Raw genomic sequence first — 19,871 nt, 5'->3', positions numbered from 1 at the left:
TCATGCTCACTGCAAATTACTCCTAATTCCATAAAACCATTCATAAAACAAAAAGCTTGACGTTTTTTCATTAGATTTCACTTTGTGGCAATAATACCAAAATTGCTTTTTCCCCTCTAGGTATTTCATGTACGGTACTAATGTTTACCGTTTAAGAGTTAGCATAAGTAATGAGCATGGCTTGGAAAAGATAATTTTCCAGAAAGAAGGAAACTATGGAAACAACTGGAATTATGGACAAGTAACTTTAAACGAAACATCTGATTTTAAGGTTTGCTGAACTGCTAATTCTTTTTAAAATTTATTTTAGATAAACTGATTTCAGAGGTTTCTGCCAAGTGAACCCAATGACCCACAGCTCCAAAGATAATACCTAGTACTATTTACTAGTACATGTCATCAAATAAATGTTATCATGTAGAAGACTGGAGTCTCATTGGAATTGTCATCCCCACCCCTTTCCTGCTCTGGAATTTAAAGTATTATTATTACTGTAGAAAACAGAAAACCGTAGCATTGTCATAGGACAATCAATGTTATCATGAAAGAGAGCTTTCCACAAAACAAGGGTGTTCAAAGCCCATCAAAATCTGATGTGAAGTTTAGAATCTCAACAGCGAATGTGATATGAAGCACATAGGCATGAGAAGATTTCAATTAAATAATTTCAGATTCTGAAGCAATATTCTCATCGTTTAATTACAGAATAATTCACAGAAAGTGTGTTCCAGGTGGAAATATATTTGGCACCACCAACCTGACTTATCTGTAAACAAAAGCAGAGGACTTATGCTAGACAATTCCTTCAGCATCTCACTACTGAAAACAATTTCTTTTTATAGGCATTTGAGATGGCTTGTCCTGCTATAGTAGTTTTGACTGTTGCAAAAGCACTGCCAGAAAGATGCATTTACCATCTGAGGAAGTAAATGCTTCTGTGACCTGGCTGCATCAGATTTCCAGCAAATGTGTGTTTTATGAACTCAAGAATAGTGATATACCTAGCTGTGTTTCACCAGTACAAATTCCTTGGTAGCAGGATTACTTTAAATATGGGGATATTAAAGCATAATAACAAACTAATGAGATTAATTTCAATTTTTCGTGGAGATATACCATTAGATCAGAAATTTGGACTGATGAGATGAGTGATACATAATTCGTATTTCAAACTTTACATGTATTTATACATAAAAAGTAAAGTTATTTAATAGTTTTAAGAAGTTCCTGCATTCCTTAGAATGATCCACTTGGTTTGCATAGTGTTGTTTTGTTTTGTGAGAAATCCTGTCCCATCCCTGATGCCCTCCTTTGAGTATAGCACCAGTGTAGGTTACAGTGGAAATAAGAACATTCAAGAAAGAAGACAGAATAGTTCAGCATAGAAAGCTGTAAAATGTTTCATTCAATTATAAAATTATAAATTTTTTTCATGAACTGCAGGTTATTTTTGATGCCTTTAAAAAGCGTGGTCCCAGTGATATTGCCTTGGATGACATTGGCCTGACAAAGGGAAAGTGTAATGAAAGTATTTATGTAGAGCCAACTGTGATTCCAACTGTTACTACTGAATCTTCAGTTCCCAGTAAGTAAACACTAAGTTACAGTTGATTGCTATTTCCTATTACTGTATTTGTGTATGAGTGATTCAGAATTTTCAACCTTAAGGTTTATAAAAATCTCTCTTCAGCATTATAAAACTATCTTCAGGATAACATACCAGGGATTACGTTCCCTACCTGTGGTTCCATTGATAGCAACAGAACTGATAGATTCACAGTCAGCTATCAGTACAGTATCATACAAAACTTGAAGAGTGAAGGATAATAAAAGAATTCAGAATTTTTCTCTAAAATCTTTAATTAGTATAGCTTCCAGGAAGCCACTGAAGGAGAAGGAAGAAGGAAGAGAAGGAAGATTATAACCTCTATATTTGAGAATATAAACAATGTAGCAGTGGAATAAGAGAATGAGCAAAATCACATAATAATATCACTAGAGGTCTCAATAGTAAAAATTCACCAAGCTCTGAGAACACATGCACACTGAAAAATCCCATGTTTAGGGGAATGAATCTGTAATAGTGCCAGAATAGTTTAAGACTGGAGCACGATATATGCATCTAATACCCAAAATAAAGGTGTTATATGGAACAAGGCTTACAGTGAATAAGTTCTTCCCAATATGCATTTTGCTGTATTATTATTCCTACGGTGTCTGATTACATTGAAAAGGAAAAAGAAAGCAATATTTGCTTTGAAAAAGCTTTAAATAGGGAAATAGAATGGACAGAAGGCCAGTAAGCAGTTTTTGTTCTGGAGAAAATGAATGAACAACAACAAAAAAAAACAAGCAGAAAAACAGTCAAAGGACCCTTTCCACTCCCTGATCTAATGAGAGGTTTCAATATATGCATAAATTCTGCAATGTGTTGAAACCTAAATCTGATTTCTTCAATTTTGCCTTTCATGACTCTACTTCTTGTGATAAGGAAGGAGTGATGAATAGGTAGGTGCTTGCTCTAGTAATAATGGACAGGGCTTTTTTCCTGCTTGGTGGGGCCTCTTCTTTCAGTATCTTCTTGGCACCTCTTCTGAATCTTGGGTTCAGTGGGAAACTGGAAGAGGGTTGGTTTCATTTGCACACTTTTGGCATCTTCTCTAAGTTAAGTAGAAGTTAAGGAAGCATGAAAAGTCTCTACTGTAGGACATACGCACTTCTCCAGACAGGTTGCACAGCTTGATCTAGACCCATCACATTGCAGAGTGTTCTAGAGGAATGCACAGAGATTTAAGCTTCCTCAAGATATTCCAGTTTCACAGGACTAGTTAGAAGAATCTCACTGGGAAAAACATGAAAAAATACTTGTAGCCATCATTATAAATCTGGAAAATGTATATAAAACAATGGAGAAAGATTGTATATGATGTTAACCAGGTCCCCATACATTCAAAGCAAAAACTGGTACAAATATGAATAGAGCTTTTGGAAAAAAAAAATCATTACAATTTCTGATAGGGCTTTGTAATTTATTGTGAAAGAAGAGTGAACTTTTAGGGAACAAAAGAGATTTCTACAAAAGACCTATTCACAGATGGATTCAAATCATTAAAACAAACAGTAAGTATGTTCCAGAACTGCCTCCTATTAGATTTACTACCACTCACAAAGCACAGCTAGTGGCTCCCTTGACAGCATATAGTAAATAAAAAATGGCCTAGAATGAAAATAATAGAAAAAGACTGTTTACATTATATTCATGTTGAAGCACTGTGTACTAATATTGTCAGTCTATCAAATCTATCACCTCTAAATCTACTGGATCAGGACAGTTAAGAAAACAAAACCTTCTAAATATAAGAGCAAAATTCAGTTTTAGAGTTTCATCTTGAGACATGGGGAAGTAAAGTTCAACAAGATGTCTCTGTCAGCAAAATTAAATTTTAATAACAGTAGTAATTTCAGTCATAATTTACCAAAGTGAGTTCTGGAATTTGATTGCAATTTTCATTAAAGTAATACCATGGAGAAGTGCTGATATCTGCCTCCTCCAGCCATCTTTCAGGTGCTGTGGGTAAACACACCTCACAAGTCAGCATCAGTCTAATGGTTAGTGGTAGAATGACCCTGTGGCAAATAGTAGCTGAGTGCTGCTGTCAAAACACCAAAAAAAAAAGTGATTCAAACTATAGATCTCTACCCAAAATATAGCAATGAAGTTTTAATATTCAAACAAAAGGAAGTGTCAATATGATAAAAAAGCACAGTCTAAGCTGTCACTGGGGAAAAACTAACTTATTTGCATAAATTCGTTGAACTATGCTACGTATATGCTGCCTGTAAACTGCTGAAAAAAAGTGAATATTATCAATCATCTTCAAAGAAGTATGAAATTTCTTTGATGGAAGAGGTGCAAGCTTACTAACACTAATGGTTTCATGACAAATGTCATGTCTATAAACACGAGATGAAAGCTGAGCCAGTTTCATTTGATAGACTTAGAGTTTCAGTAAGAGGCACTGGCATCATTCACAGTGCCACAAAAGCTCATTGAAAAGTAAAAAAAAAAAAAATGGTGGTGGGATAGGGAAGTTGGATTTACTTTTGTCTTTAGCACAAGACTGTCAGATTACACTTTCATCTAAAATAAAGATTGCTTTCATCTTCATATTCATTTATAACCTGTCTTTTAACACAAACAACAGTGTGGAAATTACAATGTAGATTCCACACGTAAGATGTGTATGTCAATTAAATTAAAGTTTTGATCAAAGCACAGAGGAATATTTTATTAATAGGTCATATATAATTTTCTACAGTGTCAAGAAAATGGTCTATTATGCTCAATGAAAGGACCAAGATTATTGGTGGTGATGCCTATTTGGTTCTCTAATGAATTACAGCTTTACAAGTAACGCCATATAAATTTGTGTTTAAAGATCACTGGAAAATTTTAAAACATTTTTCCAGGCATGAGTAAAATCAATTACTTCTATTGTTTTTCCATGCAAGAGAAAGAAGATCATTACTAATGTGTCTTACATGCAGTCAACACCAGATCAGATTTCATCAGAAGGTGCCCTTGTTCTACTATTAAGAAAGTTGGGTTTGCTCTGCTCATATCATCAGATGATACTGGCTAAGAATCATGTATTCTTCATGGAGATTTACAATAGTGGTGTGTCTGTGTGCACATGCAATAATGTTCCATTTAAAAAAGCCAGTGTAATCTTTATTTGTTAATGATATTTACAGAAAGTAGTCATTGTGAGCCATACAGCTGAAACACAATATATTTGTAAGTCAATGTGCGATTCTTAACAGTTCCTTTTCCTTTCAGAGGGTTTGGCTTTTCTTGTCAGGAGTAATTTGGTGAAATAGAAAGTTCTATAAGATGGCTGTCATGAGAAAGTTGAAATCTTTCTTGTATTTAGCGGAGCTTCCTCCCAGTGGGATTCAGAGGGCAAACTCAGTAGGACTTTTAGATCATTCAGTCCCCAACCAAGTAGCTCAGAGTGCGGAATACTGACAGACACAATGAAACACAAAATTTGAGCCATAAGTGGTGGAGGGGTATGCAGTGTTAAAGATTAGCCAAAGTTTGAAAGTTTAAAAAAAAAAAATTCAAAGAATAAAATAATAACAACAAAAATAAAGAAGTAGCTTTCTTCTGCCTTAACTTCTATTTTCTGAAGCAAGTGGAAGAGCACTGTTTATTTTTGAATAAAGTAGTTGCAAACAACAGAAGTGATAAAACAGCAAAGATCCTTCTGATGGTACAGCTGAAATGAAAATAAACAATATTTCTCAATATGAAGTAAAGTTTCGGAAGATGAAGCTGACATATTTTGGATGTAAAAAACCATTCTGAAAAATAATATTGAATATATAAAGTACAGTTAACTATGTCTATGTGTGTGAGTGCATGTATGTGTGTATATACATACCTACAATATATGCTTTTAAATAATTTGTCTTCATTTTTATATATAAGTGCATGTACATGTTCATGATAAAGACCTTTCTTATCGGGGCAGTTGTTTCAAGGAAAAGACAAATGGCTACTTCTAATATCTAAAAGGTTTAACTGTAAAAGTTTCCAGGATCCTGATGAAATAAAAATAATAGTATAGATTTTTTTTTTCTGCTATAAAGTTTATTTGCTAGATGACAAAACGGGCTTTATACTTGAGTATCTCTGCTAGCACTGCAAGATCAACCAGATAATAAGCAAGGCATACAAGCTAAGTGTATAAATATACGGAGGGGGGGCTCTGCGCTGACATTTTCTAACTTTTATATTAATATACTAGTAAATTATACAGTTGGTTGTAACACATTCTTTTCTTCATATTTCCTGTCAGGTACACAGCTTGCAAACCAATAATCACCAAACAAAGTACAGACTCTGTCCTTCCCCTAACTACATGGGGAAGACTTCTCATAGCACCACCACGAACACAGCTGTGCACCTGGTCACTAGCACTCCTCGAAGAACAATGTATGAACTATAGCTGTAGATAACACTGTGGCATCAATTGTATATGTCAGCAGGTCTGACTTAGACACTTTAATTAATAAGGACAGTGAATGTCTTACACACCTTGTTTCCTTGATGTTCTGTGTCCTTACCACAGTGCTGGCTTCTCACAATTCATTGTTCAAGCTTTATACAAATGGCACCATAACTGAACCCTTACAGTGGTGAAGTTAGCTTGAATATCCTCTTCATAAAATTACTTTTTCCAAATATTCTTTGTTACAATGGATAGCAAAAGTAAGACAATATGTTAATTATGTTTTTGAAACATTTTCTTTTTCAGCTGACTGTGGAGGGCCAGTTGAACTATGGGAGCCAAACAGTACATTCAGCTCTGAAAACTTTCCAAGCAATTATCCTAATAAAGCTTCTTGTAAGTCATTCTTCTCCAAGTCTACATGAAAAGTGTAGCCATATAAAAGTAGAGATACTAAATCTGCTTTTCAAAGTCAGATGCTGTCAAGCAAAAAAAGATCTAAGCTATATACAATGGGATCTTTTAACAGAAGTCTGTACGGCACTTAGCAGAATCTAAGGAATCATGTGCCAGTGGATTAAAAAGTGATGAAGACAAGCATAATCCCTTGGAATGGGTTCAGACAGGCAATTTGATCATGCCTATTACATCAAGTATCTTTATGTCAATGCAAAAACAGGCAAGGTGCTGAAAGTCCCCATTTCACCATTACACCTCAATGTATTTGCCAGGTTAATATAATCATCTCTTCTGTTAAATAGTTAACCTTTTCTACAGGCAAAGAATGTGCACATGCATTTTGCAAGAGATCCTTTCTTTATTGAATGTTTCTTAACATACAGTGAAGAGACATAAGTATTCTACTGATATTACTTGATTTAGATGAATCTACAGCTGGCAAAAGGGAAAATGTTTCAAGGTGATCCACTATGTACTGTTGATGGATGAAGCAAGGAAGATAACTTTGTCATTGCTTCTTAATCAAATTTTAATTGTTTATTACTTCACCTTTAACTGAAGAACTGTGCTGGAATGCTAATCACAAGAGTTGTAATTTTGTGTTTCTGTCCCACTTGAGATATGGCTCTCATTTCCAGGTATTAATTTCACAAATTCCCGAATGAGATTCCTACTAGTGAGAAAATATTTTTCATTCTATGAACAGACTAAAAAACAGTTGGTTTTTTTTAACTTTCTTTACAAGATTTCCATAGTATCCACTTACATCAATTAAATATAAGCATAGGATAAGCAGAAGAAAATACTTCTTCTCTAAAAAGACATCTAACTTGAAAGACAGGCTTCTGTGACTGAATATTCAAGTTATGTTACTATCAGATAAAACTTAAGTGACAAGACTATTTGTCACATTTTCACAGTTACAAAAGAATTAGCTTTGCTACTTTAGGGAAATTCACAGTTGCTACGGATGGTAAAAAATGCATATGTGTATGACTTAGGAGCCTAAATTCAGCTTTCAAAAGTGTTTTAGAGAATAAGAGTCTATTGAATTATGGATTTGACAGCATAAGTTTCTGTTAAAGACAAGATTTGAACTTCTAAGTCTCTTGGGTGATTCTTAATAGTTTAGCAGACATTTCCCCCAGCCCTCCCCCCCAAATCCTTCAACATAAAAATGACACAGAACATGTAACAATTGAAAAGGTGATTTTTGTGTGTGTGTTTTATTTTCTAGGTGTGTGGTACTTAAATGCTGAAAAGGGAAAAAACATTCAACTTCATTTTCAGGTTTTTGATCTGGAAAATATTCATGATGTAGTTGAAGTCAGAGATGGCAGAGGACCAAATTCCTTACTTTTGGGCAAGTAACAGCATTAAGTACTAAAATGAATATAATCAGAAAATTGGAGCAAACTGATGAATAAAGGCAATTAATTCTCTCTAATTTAGTTATACATTTCTTCACATTTTTGAGCCTCTGAAATTAGGAGGAAAACTTGAGAAAGCATACTGTATGTGACATCCCATTTCCCAAATATTTGCACATAGTCAGCTTCCTCAGCAATCCAAATTAAATCATCTTCTCAATAAATGACTGCTCACATATGTAGACAAAAAAAAAAAAAAAAGAAGCATAATCTCTTAGTTTAACCTTATTTTTCTACACTGATGTGTCAAATTTGGAGTTGAGTTTTGATCATTGCAGTCTGATAGCAGTTAGGTTTGGGGGAATAACTGTATTTGTGTGGTAGCAGTATTTCCTTTTGAACCCAAAACATTTTGAAATATATAAGAACAAAATAGCTTAAAGGTATTCATGTTCTCCTGGAGAATAGCTGTCTACACAGGACAAGACCCATTGCCAGATGTCTTCTCTACTACAAATCAGATGACAGTAATCCTTGTTACAGACAAGTCTGCAACAAAGAAGGGATTTCTTGCAAACTTTACCACTGGTTACCATTTAGGTAAGCATGTAAACCCTTGTATTTAAAAGGTTATACAATTAGTCAAATACATTTGAGAAAAAGTGGAGATTAGAAGGTAACTCCTAGCCTTTGATAAACAAAACATGAAAAAGTTAAAGAGAAAAAGCCTAGCGGTTGCCCATTTGTACTTTATCTTTTCTAGCTTGAAAAGTGATGTATTTATTGCTTTATTGGATCAATGTTTGTATCATCTGCAACTCTGTGTGATATTATGTGAAAAGTTGACTTCATATTTTGACCAGAAACTATTCAAATGTTGGAAGGGCAAATACAAATTACTCTATATACAAGCCTCAGAAAAGAACATCACTTTGTGACTCATTTGTGGGTGCCATTAATGTATGTTTAAAAGCATTTGTAAAATATTTATTATCGATCACATTCACTAGAAGAGAAAAACATATATGGTAACTCTGATTAATGTTTGCAATGTGGTCCTTCTTGCATCTTTAAAAATTTGGTTCTTAGTATGTGAAGGATCTGGGAAGAGTTAGTCTTTTAAATATTTGGACAACAGTGTTTCTGGTCTCAGCCAGTCCCCTTCTGAAAGACTCCTGTTTTTGTTGGGACTGCAATTGGACTTGTTACTTATATAAGTTATTCAGCAACTAGCTCTCCAAAAACATATGAAATGGAGCAAAGTGCTAAAGTATGTGGAACAGCAATATGCTTCCCAGGACAAATACTTACATTAACTCCAGGCCAAATCTTGATTAATTAATTAGAGGCTTTGACAGCAGAAAAAAAAAAAAAAAGATAAAGAAAAAGCAGTATGTACTCAGACATGTGTGAAGTACCATTGATTTTTATGAACAGAAAGTCAACAACAATCTACATGCTTTTTCTTACTTTAAATATCAAGTGTCTCCCAGCATGTTTAGCTAGCTGCAGCTTTTTTTAATAGATTAACTAATTTTCTTAATCTTTAAAAAAATCTTAACCATTTATTTTCCTTTGTAAAATCAAATCCATTTAGTCCCCTTGTGCAAAACTGAAAGGTAGGTTTATACAGATATAGAACTGTTTTGCTGCTTTTTGTTTCGCCTTCTCTATCATAGTTGCTCAGTCCAACAACACTATGCCTTTTTTTCAGCTGGCTCCACATCTTTGCTGAGCCAGCTTTGCCCATATTTTTCTGTAAAATACAAATTAAGCTCGGCAAGGCAGAGTTCTCAAAGTGGCCATTGCCACTTCAGGTTAAATATATTTAAAATATTCCATTTGCAAAAGAATTATGCTTATTCATGATTTTTGCAGCCAAAGGATAGAGACTGATATGATTAGCATGCAGACCCGAGGATTGTCAGTAAATAAATTAATTTTACAAGAAAAGCAGATTTTTCTTTGTATTTTATTTTTCCACAAAATATTGAGTTTTTTAAAAGGCAGAGTAATTTTAAAATAAATATTTCCTGGCAGTATGCAATATAATACAAAAACCTGTGAGAACTAAGTTCTATGGAAAATCTAGTATCAGTTATGGCCACTGAATGTGTGAAATCTAGTTCAGGCCTTTTATAAACCATATTATTTACTTCCATAGTGTACAAGAGGCCATACAGACTGATTAATAAATCAGTTTACATTAATATAAAAAATTCAGAAACAAAGCAATTATTTTTCCTTAAATATGACTTCTAGATAATTAAATGTTTAAATCAGTAAGTCCAGGAAGGTAAAATAAAGAAAATAATTTTTTTTCAGTAGAATTTCAGATTATGACTGTATATTTCCTGTAAATATATATAATGGTGCCATTAAAATTACACTTTGGCCATAGAAATAATTATAACTTTATGTTTACTCTATGTCTGATTTGATTTTGTTACATACCTGATACAGAAGCAGGTTAATTCTACTTTTGTGGATGCTTTCCTCATTCATTTCTGCTACTTTTGTCTCTTCCACCCTTCCTCCTAGACAGGTTTTGAAGGAGACTTTTGACTTTCAATGCTTCTTTACTTGTACATTTGTCTTGACATACTTTAAGATTTCTAAAATTTTGTGAAAGTGTTGAACATCTGGAACTCGAAATCATTAGTCACTTTTGACAGGACTTGATCAGGACTTTACTTTTCTCATCACTCCATGTGTTATTACATGTAACAGAAGAACACTAGTAATCACTATAGCAGAAACTACACGGTATAATACTATACGTTTCATTCTTAATTAGCTTCTATTTATCTGAAAATAACCCTTTTTTTTTTGGGGGGTGGGGGAAGACGAATAGGAAAGAAAAGAAAAGGAAATCAAAGGTTCTGCACACTATCCACTCTATTTTTCTTTCAGATGAAGTGTATGATCTCCAGTGAACACCAGCCTTCCTCATAATTAGGCATTAATTTTCCTTTTCTGTTTTCCTTCAGGAGCTTGTGCAATTGATGAGCATCAGTGTGGTAGCGGGAAGTGTGTACCATTGCATAACCTTTGTGACAACCTGCCTCAGTGTGAAGATGGCTCTGATGAAGCAAAGTGCAGTAAGGTTTTCTTCATCCAAAGTAAAGGAATGCATGCATATTTGGCAGGAATTATCCATGAAAACAGTCACAAACCCTCAGACAGCATAAATTACTGCAGCTGCATGTAGGCCATGCCAATTTACACATCAGTATCTCATTGAGTTTGTCAGGGCCAAAAAACCAAAGTAACTTTTCTGAGATAGTGTATGTAAGCCGGTGAAGGAAAAGGTAGGAAGTTTCTCTGTGCTTAAAACTGTAGCTGCTTATAATGGCCCCCAAATTAAGTGAAAACTCATTACATGCTTTACTTTTGTATCCATTTCATACTGCTAAATTCTGTTACTTTTGGCTGAAACTGAGTTTCACAGCAGTATAAATTCTGCAGTGTAAGGTAGAGAACAAGAGTCATCTTGATGGAAATTGCCAGATAGTCTTGTGGGTCTGAAGCATGTGGCACCCTCCAGCCTGCCTGGACTCTGTCTCGTGGAGGCATTGCCATAGGGTGAAGGGATGACCAAGCTGCAAAAGCAGCATCCACTGCTCATAGTGGATGGGTATGTTCCTACAAGAAGGAGACCAACAGCTGCTGTTGCTTAGTCCTCTGGTAAAATGAGTCTTTCCAAAAGGTAGACGTACAGTATATGGCTTCATTTCACATAGAAATGCACAAGGAAATATCATTCTCTAAACAATAATTTAAATGTAAAACTGGTGTTAAAATAATGTTGGGCCTAGCACAGAAATTAAATTGCTGTGTCTGACAATCTATTATGGAACACTAAGGGAAGAGTTAAAAGAGTTTTTAAGCTCAGTGCAACATCATCTTCCTTTGTTTTAAAGAGGACTGCTAGGGATCAGGTGTGTCCTCAAATGTGTGCTGACAGTTCTCATCGTTTTCAATGTCTTTTACATGCATATATATATATTATTTTTTCATGTATACAGCATATATAAATACACATATATATGACTTCAAAGGCACAAATTCACTCTGCATTAGTGCAATTAGCTGTTTTGTTGCAAACATATTCTTCCTTTAAAATGCACAGAATAAAATTCCCTTCAGTTCCTTTGCTTACGAAGGAAACGAATGGGTTTTTCCGGCCATTGCTAAAGAAGACCTGAACAAGGTAGCCATCACCAGCATTAATATAATGTACATTTTCCCAAAGATTTATTTTTCCATAAATTGTCTATTACTTCATAATAAATTACCTCACATTAAAGGTCTGGGAGAATTGTTTCCAAAAACCCATTTAATCCAAATATTGGCTGAATCAATCTAAGCCTTAAAATAAAAAGAAAATTAAATTAGACATCCTCACATCGAGTCTTTTCAGTGTCCAAATGTTTTGCTCATTTTCCTGAAACCAATTTCGATTTCTTATCAGAAGTGGCAACTTTAACTAGACAAACTGTCATTTTCAAATACTCCAACTTCTGAAACTTTCCAGGGACTGTAAAGAAAAGGCATAGGATATCTCTTCCTTTGCAGAATTCTAAAATAGATTACATTTGAATTAAGCATTTGCTGAGTGCTACATGACTCTCTTATTCCTTACTGACAATGTATTTGGAGAAGAAAATGGATCTGATGAAGAAAAAGGAAAAGGAATTGCTGTTCAAGTAGAAGAGAGGAGAGGTATCAAAAGTAATTTGAAGAAATCTCACAGTGCAAACAATTCTGAGATCTTTCAAGACTGCTCAAAAATTTCTCATGACTGAGGTTTGCCATTAATTAATCACTGTATACCACTTTTTCCATGCATGCACTCTGGATGTCAAAGAGACATTCTTAAAAATCTATTCTTTTTTTTTTTTTTTTTACTATAGCGGGTACACTTTACTTTTTTTTTGTGGAAATATTTTGATGGAAAAAGGTTTTCTGGACAACTAAGACTTGAAAAAAAAATTGGCAACCAGTAAATTTCACATGCATTGTATGTTTTTCTCTACTTCGTGCTGACAATAACTGTCGTCTCCCTGAAAGGCAGCTGTAGCTCCTGAGACATGTATCTGATTCTGTTGACTTTTCTAAACCTTATGGTCCAACTTCCTTAGACACTATGCCGATAAGATTTTTCACCAAATACTTAATGGATTTCTGAATTTGTTCTGAATATTATGTTTCGGGAAAAGTTTTGATAGAAAGACTGGTTTTCAGGGAGCTTTCATTATTTGTGTATGTGTGTTTTAACTAAAGCTGCAATGAAAACAGTGAAAATTCTCATAGCAGTTGGTACTGGAAAATCTAATTTTTCTGTCAGCTCTGGTTTTAAACTTATTTCCAGTGAGTGCTACTAAGCATCGTGCAGCCTAAGTTTCACACAGTATCTGGAAATTACATAATGCTGGCTAAGAAAAAACATTGGTTAGAGTTGATGGAAAATGTACTGTTTATTGTCTGTTCGTGAGACATTTGCAAAATACAGGGTATGAAGCTCTCCTGTGGCAGAAATATAGAAGGACATAATAATAACTTTTCCTTCCTGTGGGAACGAAACATCCTGGAGATGCTAGGTTTATTACTGCTGTAACGTATTTTAACTTTTTTTTGTTCTTTGCTAGCAACAATAAATCTGTTTACATTACACTTCTGTTTGCTTGAGGCAGGGGGGAGCATGGTTTACCACCTATCTAAAATGCTTCTCTCCATTTCGGTCTACAGTGAGATTGTTTAATGATTCTCTAAGCACCGAAGGTCTAGTACAGGCCAGGATTGGGAAGACCTGGCACCTGGTATGTGGAGATGATTGGAATAAACAGATTTCAGACAGTGTTTGCCAGCTGCTGGGGTTAGGGTGAGTGAAAAAAAAATATTCATTATTCTTGTAACATGTTTGCAGGTTTGTTTAGTCTGTATATTGGTGTTTTGCTCATCATTTTACTCATATATTTACCATACCAAAAAAAAAAGGGCAAATGTACTTTTCTGTGGCAAGAGAAGTGCTTGGTGTGCCAACAAATTTGTAAGTGTTGTAAACCCTGTTTTGATGGCATTCATTGCAGGACTGATGACTCTGAATAGAGCAGATTAGGCATGAGGAACCCTGGGAGGCTGATGTGGAGGTATTAGTCTTCTATCACTTTATGTCATCATTTGTCTTCACTTTTATGAGGATGGCTCAAGAGCAAAGTCGGAGCAAACAGCAGCCATGGCTAATGTTCACTTCAAGTAAATTCAAGATAATCACTTGGGTATTCTGCTATTGGGCTCCAAACACATTTGATACCTATCATTAGACCTGAGCTGTTGGGAGAGGAAACTGCATGTCTCTTGAGATATACTTAGAGGGGGATGGAGGAGCAAAGTATATGACTGAAAAACTAGATTTGGCTTCAGTCACTGTTTGTCAGAATTTCCAGGGGAGAGGTGAGGAGGGCTGAGTGCAGAAGTGCTGTATTTTTCAATCTGTGGCAAAATTTATGGCCTAAATTCTGGCCTTAGTTACACTGTATGCAACTTCACTGTCATCCACTGAATAATAAATAGCTTTCCTACAGTGCTGAGGTTTTTAGGGAATGTCACTCATCGAGGTAATAAACAAATTAAATTCTAAGCTTGTAATTCATTTTGTTGGTCTCTGACCAAAGTAGGATGCCTGCAAATGCCCTACTGATAAATTAATTGTAGAAATCATGGAGTTAGGAGGACTTAGAAAAATATCCAAGTGTTATTTGAAAATATTTTTAATCATTGGATGAATGTGTGCTAGTTTGTTTTTTTTTCTTTTTTTTTCCTTTTACGTAGGTACAGTTTTTTCATAAATATCAGACACCTGCATGCACAAATCTTGATTCTAATTTATGTATGTAGCTATCTCATTTATGCATGCATAAAATAACATACAAACTATGACTAATCGTTCCACCTTTAAGGTGGCCACTAGCCGCCGCCTTCTGATTATTTCTCCCTCTCTCCCGCCTCCTTTCCTTCTATAACATCTGGACACAAGTCGTTTTGTGGTCTATTGGTTTAATTTACATTTTTATATTTGATAGACTTCAATGAACTTTGTCTTCCATGGTACGTTCTATTACTTTTAAAAAATTACTTATGCTTTTGTCTCCATAATATTCTGTGGCAATACATTTCAGTTTATCTTTATAAACTAGTCAGATATACTTGTTAAAAAAAAATTACTATTATGTTTCCTAGCCACATCTTTTTAATTCCACTTCTCAGTTTATTCCATATTCCTATTGTCAAGAAAAAAAATTTTTAAACCTAAATTGCATCACATTCTCGTATTCCGGGTGCCACTGCCGTTACTGATCATACAGAATAAGATAAAATTCTCATATATGTGCATATATATAACTCCTGTAAGCATCATGTTATTTCTTCCTCCCATTAATCCCTCTGTAGTAGCATATTGAAACGTTCAAGGCCAGGTTGGATGAGGCTCTGAGCAACCTGATCTAGTCAGGGATTTCCCTGCTCCTTGCAGGGGGGTTAGACTAGATGACCTTTGAAGGTCCCTTCCAACTCTAACCATTCTATGATTCTATGATTCTATATTTGTTATTAAGTGGCACCATATTTGTTGCTAAACAGACGTTTGTAATAACAAGTCTTAAGTAAGCCATAGCTCATACTCCTATACTGAATAATTGCCTAGCACTATGCTTTATTAGAGAAAGAAGCTAAGGTACCTCTAGGACAATTTGCTTTTGCTGTTAATTTCTTATACATTTGCCAGTATAATTTTCATTTTAATTTATGAGAAGGATTGAAACAATACAGGAGTTTTGTAGCATATCTTGATTACTTATGTAACTGAGCTATAAAGTGCAGTGTTCCACACAGATTCTAATAAAGCACACATGTGAATCCTTCTGCCTCCTTTTTCAAACATGTGACTGTCACATTTGTGGTATTTGCCAAACAGGAAGCAAATCTAGAGGCACGCCTATGTGTCCATCTACAAAATATAGCTTAGGCAAATAATTTACAAATATTCTTAACAAGTCTGGAGTGCAGGGTGCAAAAATTGATGTTCTTGAGAAACCTGAACAAGATCCTCTGGTCAGCTTGCACTTGTAACTGTGTGCATGTGAAAACACTGTTGAAATCTGAGTATTAGCATCGCTATTTCTTGAACGAACAAAATTACACATTGAGCTTTTCACCATTCTACTGGTCTGCTGTGAAACATGTTTGTTTCTCTGGGACCAGAGCCAGCTGGGTCTTTACTGAATTGTACCCAGGAATGGGGGTAAACCTTACAATTTTGCCATACCCAAACGTCCAACACGGACTGAGAGTTTAGGACTTGCTCTCAACCCTGCAGTCTCTTTTCTTCATGAACTCGCAAAATTCTTGAGAAGGAAATTAGTTCATTGGAATACAATGTCTTGTTTGAGATTTCCAGGTCAATTAGGTTTACATCCTCTCCACTTATGAGTGGTCACTAGTAGCTCCTTGAGATACCTCAGAAAATCCTGACAGTAAAACTGGATGTGCTGGATGTAAGAACGAACCGGGTTCTCAGTGTGTTCAAGCTACGCTTGCAGCACTGAGGACCAGAATTAGGACAGTCCTAACAATTTGGTTATAGACTTAATTTGACCCGAGAGCCATAGGAGGAGTCTTAATTTTTTTTCTTTGATTTGTAGGTCCACAACTTCACTTAGGATCAGAAACTGCTAGTAAGCTTGGCTTAAACCCAGTACTTAAGAAGTTTCATTTCAAATTCAGAAATTACAGAAAGGTTACTTTTATTTATCATTTGCAAATTTTCATATAAAAAATTGTGTGAATGCAAGCATTTAGAAAACAACAGCTTATCATATGAATCCACATGTGAACAAAGCTTTTTTTATACCAAAGAAAGTGTTTGCTACTTGTAATTTGCTACTATTCTTCATTTTTTGTTTTTCTGTCAGAAAATCAGTGCATGAAATAGAAACAGTGCCCTGTGTCTCAAGCAGAAATTAAAAAAATTGCAAACATCCCACAGCCTGAGAACTGAACAATGAATTACAAAGTGTGTGAACATATTTTCTTCAAATAAGAAATGTGCTGTGGGGTTTTTATACAGACTACCCTTCTACCCTTATTCTGAATATTTTTTTTCAGCATAGTATCACATTAGCTGAATCTTTCCCAACATTTGCTACTGCTTGTTGCTACTTAGCACATCTGAGACACTGTTAGAGACTGAAATCATAGTGATGCATAGGATATTTAGGTACATGAGGACCAATAATATCTGAGGAATTTACTGCACAGAGATCTGTGTGTAAGAAACTGCTAAGACTGTTCTCTAAGTTTTCTGTAAGTTTTGCCTCGTGAGTATGTTGAATTGAATGAGGGTTACTTAACATCTAAGTTAGCCTCTTAAAGACCATTTTTATCAGAACCTGCAAGATTTCTAAAAGATCATTTTCATTAACAGAAATTAAAGAACTGTGACACTGTGTTTCTGGACCTGAAGAACAAATTATATTCTTTTTACTAAACTGAATATCTCCAGGAAAAGTGTATTATTTCTTATACTTACAGAAATGCTTAACCCTCACCATTTACCAATAAGTCAATTAAAAGAGTAGCAAATTGGTTTTTTTTGTGGTCATTCACAAAGCTTAGGGATTTCCAGTTGTGCGTACTTCGGTGCACTGAGAACCCAAATGAAATTATCAAAGGTTTTCTCAAAAAAGGACTTTTATTGCAAAAATCTGAGGAAATTTAATAAAGCCCCTGTGGTTACAGAGAAGCTCAGAGAAGTTCCAAACTGTAATCCATAAATTTCAGCAATATGTATTAAAAAAAAAAAATAAAAGACGCAGAACAGTGGAAAATAGTTTGCCCAGTCTTTGCTGAAAATGACCAAGAATGACGCTGAGATGAGATGAGAGAACTTCACAAGTATTATGAAGTTGGTGGAAGCTTTGATTTGGAAGCTTTATAGTGTTTGCCCTATTACATGGTCTATTATGTTACAGCTAGTAAAACACACATGCATTCAATTGAAGTTTCCTGGTATAATGTGCCATGGAAAATGTAAGTCAGTAATATTCACAAATGCATATACCCTAAGCTTTTCCTGGTAGCCTGGTCATTTTTTTTACCTTGGTAAAAGCTCCTGCAGCTCTCCTAGTGGCACAGTAGGGCTATTGAACGCCTCCTTTCTCCTATGCCTAGTCTTACTCCCCATACACAGTAGATTTGCAGGCAGATTCTAGGCTTCATACTTCCCAGGAGAATTAGATTTACTGCATTTGAAGAGAAGAGAAGGCACTTCCTTAATACACAGGTGCTCCCTGTGTATTAAACCTGCACGAATGGTTCTCTTCTTGCTCCTGAAATATGTATGGCTAAAGGGTCAGATGGGAGTAGGCTGTCACCTCCCAAAAAATTATGTAATCTGACCACAGCTGTCTTTTTCCCCCATGCTTTCTCTAGAGAAAGCAAATATGTTTCTTGGGTATATGTTCCAAGCTGGTCAAATGCAGTATCACAAAGTATATGATGCAGACTGGGCTATAAAGTCAATCTGGATATGGGCTGTAAACATCAAAACAATTTATCTCACCAATAGTACACAGAATTCTTGGTGTTCAAAAGGCCATCATTACCAAAAAAAAAAGTGAGTCGAGTACACTCCACTTCGAGGAACTATCCTGTTCAATAGCAAATATGACACTCTTGACTTATTCTACAAATAGTTATTTTTATTTCAACAGATCTATGAGGTTAAACAACTTCTAAGGAAGGTAGCATTTATTCCATTAGATTCTTCATGATAAAAAATACAGTTTCATTTCTTCTCTAAGCACAGAAGTATAGTATCAGTGTAATTACCAACCCCTCCCCCCAAAAAAGCAAAACTGTGATATTCTGAGGTCCAGCAGTTGCTGTTCCATTTTGCATTTTTGCATACTAAGTTTTAGTTCCATATATTTAAGAATTGGTACTGCAAACCCTTAATTGTGTGGCACAGAAAAGCAGAAATTGATCATTTACTGCTATTGAAATTATTAATTTCTGTCTCTTTCAATACTATTGTAGCATTAGAAATCCTGGCATAAGATATAAGAGTGAAAGTAGGTGAGTCGCATTCTAATCCATGTGAGTTTCAAGCCTCAAAAATCTCCTGATAAATAGTCATTATTTCAGGAAAAAAAAATGATGTCATTTATTCCACCAGCATAATAATTTCCCAAACATTCTTCCACTGGTGGAACAGGATAAATATCTAAAAATATGCATGTGTGACTTTTCCTTCCAGGAATGCAAATATGTCATCAACTGTATTATTCAATGGAGACGGCCCATTTGTCAACATCACCAAAGCAGCTAACCACAGCCTAATATTTACAAAAAGGTGAGTAGAGTGAGGTTTCTTCCTCATACAAAGGAAAACTTAAAGTATGACGGTATCTGTTCATAGACTACTTTCCAGCTCAAGTTTATCTGAGACGTAACATCATTCTGTATGAGGTCTGGACTACAAACATACCTAGGTTTTATTCTCTGTCTACTGCTGAATTATATGTAACATTGGGCAACTCGCTCTTCCCCCTTCCATTCTTGTGCATTTATTGTAAATTTAAAAGGAGAGAGACACAATTTTAGCTAGCATTCAGTACAATCTTACATAAAGCCTTTATACATTTACAGTGAAAACAATAAATACTGCTATTTTTACAAAATATTTCTTATCTAGAAATCTCTAAATTATGAATATATAGTGTAGTAGAAGAATTAAAAGGGAGTGACATTCACTCACGGTTATTTAGTAGTTACCACACTAGATAATCAATAGAAAAAATAAGCACTCCAAATTGCGATCCATCAAGGCATCTCTTGAAACATCATGAGTCACACTCAATAATCCATTGACTTTATAGATACAGATTTAGGACTAAATCTGCATTACTAAGGTAAGAAATCCACAGACAGATATCTATATTTAGACAAACCAGTCCCACTCAAA

The 19,871-nt window shown here is 35.0% G+C and overlaps 1 protein-coding gene across 1 annotated transcript in view; it reads left to right on the top strand.

The window, feature by feature from the left end:
• TMPRSS15 (transmembrane serine protease 15) overlaps window positions 1–19,871 on the top strand; it is a 58,086-nt gene that overhangs the window by 29,383 nt on the left and 8,832 nt on the right. The window contains exons 14-21 of the mRNA XM_086739635.1: window positions 121–271; window positions 1,444–1,585; window positions 6,324–6,413; window positions 7,714–7,839; window positions 8,315–8,446; window positions 10,837–10,947; window positions 13,598–13,730; window positions 19,164–19,259. Coding sequence (XP_086595761.1) covers window positions 121–271; window positions 1,444–1,585; window positions 6,324–6,413; window positions 7,714–7,839; window positions 8,315–8,446; window positions 10,837–10,947; window positions 13,598–13,730; window positions 19,164–19,259 — 981 coding nt within the window. The remainder of the gene's footprint in view (window positions 1–120; window positions 272–1,443; window positions 1,586–6,323; window positions 6,414–7,713; window positions 7,840–8,314; window positions 8,447–10,836; window positions 10,948–13,597; window positions 13,731–19,163; window positions 19,260–19,871) is intronic.

This window comes from Chlamydotis macqueenii, chromosome 1, assembly GCF_036417535.1.
Source record: "Chlamydotis macqueenii isolate bChlMac1 chromosome 1, bChlMac1.mat, whole genome shotgun sequence".
Lineage (NCBI taxonomy): Eukaryota > Metazoa > Chordata > Aves > Otidiformes > Otididae > Chlamydotis > Chlamydotis macqueenii.
The sequence above is the reverse complement of the archived record's forward strand: the minus strand, read 5'-3'. Positions and strand labels throughout refer to the sequence as shown.